Source organism: Phalangium opilio, unplaced genomic scaffold, assembly GCF_054372755.1.
Source record: "Phalangium opilio isolate 3A_F unplaced genomic scaffold, DU_Popi_V2 ptg000002l_1, whole genome shotgun sequence".
Lineage (NCBI taxonomy): Eukaryota > Metazoa > Arthropoda > Arachnida > Opiliones > Phalangiidae > Phalangium > Phalangium opilio.
The window spans coordinates 8,270,830-8,280,483 of record NW_028324144.1 but is presented as its reverse complement, the minus strand read 5'-3'; the positions used below and the strand labels follow the sequence as shown (position 1 = coordinate 8,280,483).

At 36.8% G+C, this 9,654-nt stretch overlaps 3 protein-coding genes across 8 annotated transcripts in view; 1 reads left to right on the top strand and 2 right to left on the bottom strand.

Annotated features, from left to right (window-relative positions):
- The window catches only part of LOC149718629 (uncharacterized), a 30,486-nt gene extending 29,265 nt beyond the window's left edge, over positions 1 to 1,221 (bottom strand). The window contains exons 1-3 of one of the 2 annotated variants that reach the window (XR_016372358.1): positions 1,071 to 1,221; positions 298 to 409; positions 72 to 168 (exon numbers count right to left, since the gene is read on the bottom strand). Coding sequence is in view for 1 of the 2 variants with exons in the window: in XM_089850866.1 (XP_089706992.1) it covers positions 548 to 907 (360 nt within the window). In the remaining variant the exon portion in view is untranslated. Of the gene's footprint in view, positions 1 to 71; positions 169 to 297 lie in introns of both variants that reach the window. The other variant, XM_089850866.1, reaches the window with a different exon arrangement.
- Positions 1,222 to 1,756: 535 nt separating this feature from the next.
- On the top strand, positions 1,757 to 4,330 carry LOC149718628 (uncharacterized). Of its 2 annotated transcripts, XM_089850717.1 has the most exons (4): positions 1,757 to 2,437; positions 2,503 to 2,643; positions 2,872 to 3,171; positions 3,233 to 3,371. In XM_089850717.1, exons 1-4 carry the CDS (start codon positions 2,033 to 2,035, stop codon positions 3,263 to 3,265), a joined length of 879 nt encoding a protein of 292 aa, XP_089706843.1. In that variant the 5' UTR covers positions 1,757 to 2,032; the 3' UTR covers positions 3,266 to 3,371. The 2 variants fall into 2 exon arrangements, with proteins under 2 accessions (XP_089706843.1, XP_089706842.1); XM_089850716.1 differs by having other exon boundaries at positions 2,872 to 4,330.
- Positions 4,326 to 6,564, bottom strand: LOC149718627 (uncharacterized). 4 transcript variants are annotated; one of them, XM_089850865.1, is made up of 5 exons: positions 6,244 to 6,564; positions 6,002 to 6,147; positions 5,327 to 5,930; positions 5,194 to 5,252; positions 5,085 to 5,135 (listed from the first exon to the last, which is right to left on the bottom strand). In XM_089850865.1, exons 1-4 carry the CDS (start codon positions 6,408 to 6,410, stop codon positions 5,240 to 5,242), a joined length of 930 nt encoding a protein of 309 aa, XP_089706991.1. In that variant the 5' UTR covers positions 6,411 to 6,564; the 3' UTR covers positions 5,085 to 5,135; positions 5,194 to 5,239. The 4 variants fall into 4 exon arrangements, with proteins under 4 accessions (XP_089706881.1, XP_089706918.1, XP_089706991.1 ...); XM_089850792.1 differs by having other exon boundaries at positions 4,936 to 5,135; positions 5,194 to 5,930; XM_089850829.1 differs by lacking the exon at positions 5,085 to 5,135 and having other exon boundaries at positions 5,172 to 5,252.
- Positions 6,565 to 9,654: the final 3,090 nt, after the last annotated feature.

Below are 9,654 nucleotides of genomic sequence, written 5' to 3'. Positions count from 1 at the left end.
CGCATGTTTTTACTAGTAACTCAAGTTTCATATCTAGAAATATTAAAAATCTTAAAACATTAGGTGCTTACGAATCTCCAAGTCAAAGTAGTAGTTTTTCCAACAGGTTGAAATTTTAAGCGTTTCATCCTCCATCTCCAAGGTATGTTACGCTCTCAATAACGTTTACTACAAATTGGTTAATTTAATATAAAAATATTTAATTATCTAACAATTTATCTTATTTACAAGTAAAAAATCGATAGTGGTTATTTAAAAATGTCTGTCAAGCGCTTAATTCTCAAAAAAGACAATTACCATAATTAATTAAATGGTCAATTGGTTGCCTCCGTAGTTTATTCAAAGAAAGGAACTTAGAAATTTTATCCTTTAGTGGCATCTTGTGGGTTTGCCACAGTCGGATTTATGACTGAAAAAAGAACCCTTCGATTAGCTTGTGGCATATGGCACCATTCTGACCCTGAGGATTCTGTTATCACAACGTTCGAAATATATTTGAACTTCAATAATGACTTGTTTGGTATTGGTAAAAATGTCGTTTGCCCGTTTATCGTACACTGACAGTTTTTAACTTGGAAAAAAACTCATCTAAACCAAAAGGGTCTTCTTCAACCGACTCTGCCATAGGTATACGCGTATCAACCTCTTCTCGGCGGCTGGTTACGCACTTAAGTTTCTTAATACAAAGTTCGTTTCTAATTTCGCTCCATCTACGCTTTCTGCGACTCTGTCTTCGACGTAGTTCCTCGTCAACCCATTGATAAGTGGCTTTAAGGATAGCGTATTTTCTTAAATTGTTTCTCGCGTTCTTTTGTTTTCTAGCGACGCTAGTTATCATAGTACCGAGGGACGGAGAATAACGTTCTTCGGAATAATTATTTTTAGTAGAACCGCCATCGCTACCCATCTCAACTTTGAGATACAAAATACCGTATCTATATATACACCTAGACGCAATGCCTAGGCGCAAATGTTCCTTCAATACTGACGCGAACAAATTCAATCGCGGTAGTTCAGAATATCCACCGAAATACGCTTAAAGCTATATAAAACAACTAGGTTTAGCTTACCTTAGCTACGAAGTTCCTTGAAATTGACCTCGATAGGGCCCGTTGCGATACCTTTGTTCTGATTTTGGAACGCAACGTCGACTAACGCAACTTCAGATACGAAGGACCGACCGAAAATGCGCTTTTCCTGCGCCAGTACTCTCTTATATGGGGAAAATGGGCGCGTTACTGTGACGTTACGCCAAAGAGTCGTAAAGAGTTCCTGTGGTTTTTGTATCTGAATAATTAAATACTCGTAAAATTCGTTATATTTTCAGTCTAGCGTTTATAACTTTGTTTTCTTTAATTATGAATTTAAAATTAACTTATAAAAATGTCTCTGGAAATTAAAAGTTAAATACACGAGCGTTGAGGAGTAAATTGGTCGGAAAGCGTTTTGCGTCTCTTGTTGTATTCGGTGGTGATTCGGCTCAAAATATAGTTCTAGTGTTTTTAGAGAATTGAAGTAAAAATTTCATTTAAAATTTCAAAATTAGTAATATTTATTAAAGTAATATAAGTGTTTAAGTATGTTTCATTTTCAATTTCTCAATTTAATTTAAAACGTACAATTTTGAAAGTCGATATAACAGTGACGTCAATAATGCGTCAGTTGCTCCTCCACGGAATTTTCCAGAAATTTCCTGTTCCTTAGAAACGCGGTGAGGGTCGTGGGGGGGGGGGGGGGTATGAAGAGCGTACTGCTCGATAATTCAAAAAAACGGTCAATTCATCCCCCTCTTAGCACGAGCTATTTTTCGAGGAGATGGCGTTCGCCATTTTCGGAGTAGCAGGGCTGCCAAGCCTGCCATTAGAGCATCTACACAAAGACCATATAGTCGAGCAATGTGTCAGCTATAGTCTGTGGTTATTTTTATCAAGGAAAACGTCGTCTGCTAAAACTGTTAACGGTGATTTAGCTTCGTTAATAAAATTTGCTTTTTAGATTAAGATAAGTGATTTAAGATAAGTGATTAATAATAATGAGTATTAATAGCATTCCTAAGAGAGGTAGACCTTCTAAAACGTCCAGTAAAACTTCCAAAAACTGTTTTTACACGAACTGCAGATCTTTCAGTCGTAAAGCAGACCTTAATGAGGCGTTGAAAGATGATCATGATCATAATTATTGTTTAAAGATTTCTTCAATCACTTTCTTCCCTTTTTATAAACCGTGTTTGAAGTTTAGACAGGGCGATCCTACACATGATGAGTTACAATGTGACGTGTGTTTAACATCAATTAAGTGGCTTAGGTGCTGTGGTAGGCTGGACTCGTTAGATAGTGTAACAAAAAATCGGTATGTTTGCTCACTGCATTTCGTTAACCAAGATGGCCCTACAAAAGAAAATCCATACCCGGTTCCATACTTTGAAAAATTACAACTAGTAAGTGGTTCAAGCATAAGTTAATTACAAAATATTTGGTTATTAATGAGGTCTTAATTTGAAAGGACTCAAATAACGATGAAAGTGTTAGTTGCGGCCAAAAGAGGAAATTGATTGACATGAACACCTCTGATAATCAATTTAATTTTGATGATAGCGAAAACACACCTCTACCTAAAAAAAAAATTTGTCTCTCACCGAATTTGGTAAGAGAATTTATGGACTATTTTTTCACTAAAGGTATTTCAACCATGGGGCCAGTCACTCTAAGCGTAATAGGTGTGCATTGCAGAATATTTGACTGTACTAAATCAATGTACAGGGAATATGAGTGTGATTAGCCCCTCGCTCGTTGAAACCAATAGTGAATTTTTCTTCATTGAAATAGTGCCTATGTAGTTTTGAATTAACTTGAGTTTAAAATTTATTATCAGCAATCGACATCTGATGGTCAACTAAGCTGCTCTACTTTTGAAGAGGTTGTTTCAACAACTGTACCTTGTTCAACACCTTCTGCCAAAATTATTAATAATTCAACTTGGCAATCAAACGAGACGTTTCTTGCCACTTCAACTCCAAAGGCTAACCAACTTAGTGCTAATTTTACTAAAACCCCTGGCCGCAGCATTTCTCCAGTTAGTTCATTAACCCCTCACCATTCAGCTTCATCGCTATCCAGAAAAGAAGGCAGTGATTTTCTAAAAATAAGGATTAATAGAAAGAAAGGGTTTAAGGTTTGTAGCACTCAAACCAATGAAATTAAAACTAAAAGCGTCAAAGTTGACTGCATTCCAGCAAGAGCAAATAAGCAAACACAGACGACGTTAGATTTCGTAGAAGAAAATAAGGCATTGAAACTGCGAATTGAAGCCTTGAATAGTAAGCTTGCCAGCTGTGTTTGTGGAAAAACGAGTAAAACTGCCCAGATAATGGCGTTTGAGTCCAAAATTAGGACTGATTCTAAAATGTGCCTGTTTTATACTGGATTGTATTTCTCGCAAATTTTGACAATTTTTGAATTTCTTGGTCCTGCTGTATCAAAATTAAAATACTGGAAAGGACAGAAAGAAAATGAGAAAACTCCACATAAATTTGGAAGGTCGTCAAGGTTTAGCCTAATTCAACAACTAATTATTACTCTACTTCGATTGCGATGCGGTTTCCTTGAGCAAGATATTGCGTATCGGTTTGACCTTAGTAGAAGTACGGTTAACAGTTTTGTTACAACATGGGTGGTTTTTCTATACAAAGAATTTCAACTTTTGAAACCTCGAATGTTTCCACCGCGCTCAGTCATTCAAGCAAATTTACCATCTTGTTTCCGTTACCACAAAAATGTTCGAGTAATAATTGATTGTACTGAATTTTTCACCGAAGCACCGAGCAATTTTGCTCAACAAGGCAACATGTATTCACACTACAAGAGCAATACAACTTACAAGGTTTTATACGGTTGCTCACCCACTGGAGCAATAACTTTCATTTCTAAAGCTTTTGAGGGCGCAATCACGGACCGCGAGATATTCTTAAAATCTGGATTGAAGGATTTGCTGGACCCCCTTGACTGTGTGATGGCAGACCGAGGTTTCACTATTGCAGATTACCTTTTAGAGAAGAAAGCAACTCTAAACATACCACCATTCTTGCATGGTAGAGATAACCTCACTCCGCAAGAGGAAATCCAAACAAAAGAAATTGCAAAACTAAGAATTTTTGTCGAACACGCAATCGGTCGGGTGAAACGATGGAGAATTTTGAAGAAAAAAATACCATTAGCTTCACAAGGAATTTTTAATGAAATAATTTTTGTTATTGGGTGTCTTGTGAATTTTCAAACACCAATTGTTAAATACTGACTTCTTGGCATTAAAACCAAATTTTAAAACAATTTTATTTTTAGGAACTTTTATTTAAAATAGGAAATTAATTTTGTATCCAACAGTAACATTTATCACAGTATCATTAAGTACTTAGCAGACTAGTTTACCACCCACTACATATTTCCTCAGATCAAAGGGCATGAGCTTTCTAGGTATCCGTTGTTCAAAATATTCAGGAACAAGGAAGCCTTGGTGAAACTCAATTAATTTTGGGTTAAATCTTTCCCACATTTCTTGGTCAAATTGAATTCGTTGAGATGAAAGACCTTTGGGTGTCCATACAACAAAATCACACCATTTTCTTTCGGTTATGGCCATTTGCATTTGTATTTGATAAAAATATTTGTGGTTTTGTTTCAAAGTTAGGTGGCCATCCTTCAACTTGCAGCAGAAACTGTTTCTTTGGGTTGGTTTCAGATTTTCTATCTCTTCAGGTTTAAGAGCTTCAAGGACTTTAGGGCATTTAATTTCAACTAAACCATCGGGTGGTAAAGCTGAAGAGTCAGTAACAAGGCCATCAGGTGAAGCTGCAAGCCCAGGATATTTTGGGTTTACCCACAGACCAGTGTTTTGTACTACAACCAATTTTTCCTTTTCATAACATTTTAAAGCAATGGGCTCGTGTTTTGTTCCATACGCCATGGCCCTAGTTTGAAAAAAACTTTTTTCCCAGAGAATGCTTTTAATTAGATTAAAAAAAGGCTTCATATTGTTTCCGGTTTTTAGCATGTGAGTATACACATCCCTACACCTTGAAGCAGTGACTAGCACACAACGGACGCTTTTCCAAGTTTCGGATTCCCCTTGTGACATTGTAGCTTTAACCATGTACGGGCAATTTTGAGCTTTTACAATATTTTGCATAAATATATTTACTTGTGCAATTAGAACAGAAAGATGAGCTGCATCTAGTTCATAGTCATCATAGTGAATGTCTAAAATTTGTTCCCACATGCAAGGAAATTTTAGATTTTCAATAACAGTTGTGCGTTGCATGTTCACTAACAACCTGTTGACTCTATCATTGTTAATTTCACTTGTGATGTACTCTTCCGGACGTGGCTCATAGTCTTTCCTCCCATTTGTCGCCTTCTTATTATAATTAGCTAATGATATTTCGGTTGGTGATCTTTTGGATTTGCGTCCTTGATTCCATCCGCACATTTTGCTTGTGCAGCTTACGGGTTCATTCCCAAAAAGCGTGACATAGTCTTCCAAGGCAAAAAGCACTGCAGCAACGTGGTTGCAACGCGCCATAGCTGATGCTTTGCAATGGCAACTGGCATCTACAACTTTTCCTTGCATAGATAGCATGACTAACACACTATAAGTAGTTTCCATATGGTACGATGACATGACATCAGCTTTCAAACAATAAAACTTCTCGTGATTGCTAACATTCCTATCTTTTAGATTTTTTACATTCCCAGACGTAAAATATACACGTCCTTTTTTTAAGGGCTTTGATGTATGGATGTCAGGTTCATCATCGCTGTCCCGTAAAGTTTCGCCACCATTGAGTGTGATGTTAACAGAGCTAGTAACAAGGTGTTCATGAATATGATGATATGAAAAGTTTTGTGGTATTGATACCGAGGGAAACATTTTCCAACCTATCGTTAAATATAAATGTACCCATTATTTTAGATGACTTTATTTAACTAAAAAATAATGTGGCACATACCAGTTACAGGAAACTGAGGTGGTCTGTTACATTCAATATTTGACAAAATTTTTGATCGAGCAGCTTTGACACTATGTCCTAGCAGTTCCCCATTATCAACAACATTATTAATTGACGAATTACCAAGTTTAATAAATTTGTTACACCTAAGAAAATACATCAAAATATATCACACGTTTTCCACGAAAAACTGCTTGGCAGAAGAGCCAAGGCTTATGTTTTTACTACACTTATTTACTAACCTTTCTATTAGTTCTTCTTTCTTCCCTTTTACTGGCAATCCCCTACATTGGAGCCACCTTTTCAACTGAATTACACTGTGCCTACCAATATCTTCATGGACAAAAACTGCACCAGGAACATCATTTTCACTTAAATTAACTGCAGCATAGGGTAAAGAGGCCGCCATTTTCAACCACGACCACCGAATCCGAATAGGCCGAAATCACAGGAGCAGGTTTGCCAGATATAATTTGAAAAGAATATTCCACTCCGAAAATGGCTGACAACCACGGGAGGGGACACCGCGTGCGAAAGGGGGGGGATTATCGAACAGTACTATTCTAGCAGTTTCTAGACTGCCGAGCCTTTCCCACAATACCAAAATCGAAATACGAAAATGAAAAATGTGATTGTTGTTGGTTCTGCCTGATGTAATACTTCGACCTTATTTCCGTAAAAAATTTGCTTTTTTGGAATCTCAAAAAAAGTTATATATATTTCGGGCCTTATTTTGGATTTTTTTAAAACCAGCCGCCCTCATTAGTGAATTTGATACTAGTGATGTTAGCATATTATAAAATTTGGTTTATTTCATAAAAAATATAAGCCTATTTAAATTCTCTATCTACATTTTCACGTTTGTTGTAGTGTTTCTGTTTATTTCATTAATTTCGGTTATATCAACTGAAATAGTGATACTGCCTTGATTAAAAACCAGGACAAGGCACAATCTGCTTGCTTGGATTAATCCAAGCTGCTTGAAAGTTGTGGCGTCCATTTTATGATTCTCTTTTTTCATGATTTAATCAGGTCAATAAACAAAAATTTTTACTAAGCCTCGGTGAATAATACAAGTGGCGCCATCATAAAATAAATTTGAAACTAATTAATTTAAATGTTTTAATAAAAATAAAAAAATAATAATTAAATTTATATTAATTACATTTATAATAACTATCAATTGATAATTAGAATAATTATATTATTAATTATAATAAGTAAAGATTTTCCCAATTTAAAAGAAAAAGTAAGCCTCAAATTCCTAAATTCTGCTACACGCTTCTCAAAATACCTTCGCCAACATTATTAATACTTTATTATTAATAATAATGTTGGCGAAGCAAAAATTAAGTGACGCGACCAAGGGACGAAGCATTTTGGTTATTGTCAAAAAATGCTTCGCACTAGGCGAATGCGACCTGCCTATTTCCTTCACAGAAAAACGGATTTTATATACTCCAGGCTTGGAAATAAGGTTTATTTCTGAACTAGTCCTCCGGACCAGTGACCCCTGATGTCTTAAATATAAAACTGGTCCCGGGACCAGTGACCCTTCCCCTATTTATTTTTCTACTAGTCCCAGACTTGTGATCGTTCTCTCTTCTAAAAAAATCTCTCTCAGCTTAGGGTTGTATACACAACTGGACTCATGGAGTCGAAATTTATGTTAAAATGAAAATAATTAAAGAGGTCCCCATATCAATTTTAATAAAAGTAGGAATTAATAAACTAGTCATTGGGTCCAGTGACCCTCACGTTTTGAATAAAAAAAGTGGTCCAAGCTATTAATAAACTGGTTTTTGACCTGTAAACCTGTCTTATTTCCTAGCCTGATATACTCTCTCTACAGCGGGAGCAGCTTGCTCCGTTGAGCGCTTTTTTTTTTTTTTTTTTTTTTTTATTTAGTTCAGTACAGGTAAGCCATTAGAGCTTGGTTAGTACAACCGAGAGAGATTAACGATTTAGTTATACAGAGATTAACGATTTAGTTATACAGAGATTAACGATTTAGTTATACAGAGATTAACGATTTAGTTATACAGAGATTAACGATTTAGTTATACAGTAGTAAAAAAAGAAAAAAAAAAAAAAAAAAAAAAAAGAGATAAGTAACAAAGTAAAAAAAAAAAAAAAAAAAAAATAAGTGACAAAGTAGAAAAAAGATAAGTAACAAAGTAAAAAACGGTATGACTACAGGTCAATTTGGGGTATTATTGAAGTGAGCCGATAACTTAGCGCGAAATTTTGATTTATCTGAGATGGTAATAATAGATTCAGGGAGTGCGTTCCAATCTGAGATAACAGTGTGGGTGAAATGATGTTGGCGGATAGACGTCAGGGCGCGTGGTTTTGCAAGTTTAAGGGAGTGTCCACGGGTAGAGGGATACGGTGCAGGGTGGAAAAAAGTTTCAACGTTAAGTGCCAATTTGTTATTAAAGAAGTCATGAAGTAAACATAGGTTGTTAATTTTATGGCGGATAATGACGGGATCAATTTTAAGTTTTTCTAATCGAGAAGGGGCTGGGAGTTTATCTAATTTTTGAGTTAGTTTAGTAAATTTGTTTTGGGCTTTCTGTAGGGCAGTAATACCAAGGGAGGAAGATGGTGTCCAAATAGGGGAGGCATAGTCAAAAATAGGGAGGGCCAATGCATTATAGAGGGTTTTAATGAGGGCTGGGGAGCGGTTGTTAAAATTACGACGAATTAAGCCTGATAGGGAATAAATCCTTTTAGAGACTTTATTGGTGTGGGAGGTAAATTTAAGGGATGGGTCCATTGTAACACCCAGGTCAGATTCAGATAGGGTGGCACGGATAGGTTGACCGTAGAGACGATAAGTATACCGTGGGTTAGAGGATCCTAGGTGAAGTACAGCGCATTTATTAATATTGAAGCTGAGGCCATGTTCAGAGGCCCAAGCTTCTACGGAATCCAGGTCAGTTTGCAGGTTTAGGGAGTCAGATAGGGATTTTATACGGGATGAAAGCTTCGTATCATCTGCAAATAGCAAAACTTGCGAAAATTTAACAACACTAGGGAGGGAGTTGATAAATACATTGAAGAGTAGTGGACCTAAAACTGAACCCTGGGGGACACCTTTCTCAATGGGGGCCCAGGGAGAGTGCTGACCCTGTAGGACAACTCTTTGGCGGCGGTCAGTTAGATAATGGGATAACCATTGCAAAGCCTGGTCAGTAACTCCGGCTAGAAATAGGGCACGCAGTGATCGAGTGGGCTCTGATAGAACGGGATTAGCGCGGAGCAAGTGGGCTGGGCTGTGACTGTGGTTTAAGATCAAGGTCAGGGTGAAAAATAATGATTTTTATTAAACTGTACATTTGACCAGCAACCCCCACCCCTGGCCTGTAATAAATAAACTGGTCCATGACCATTGACCAGAGCACGTCGTCTGCTAAACTCAAGAAGTGGATAATTAAAATAGTTGAGTTAATATCTGAACTCTGATTACCCTTGAATTTTCTTAGTGGTCCCGTGGACCACTGACCCCCATCCGATTTAATTTTTAAACTGGTCCAGGCAAATTTTAAACTGGTCATTTGCCCTGTGCCACCGCCTTATTTCCTACACTGTTCAAGGTAAGAGAAAAGCATATGGTTCAAGATCTAGGTGGCTATGCTCTGTGGAACACC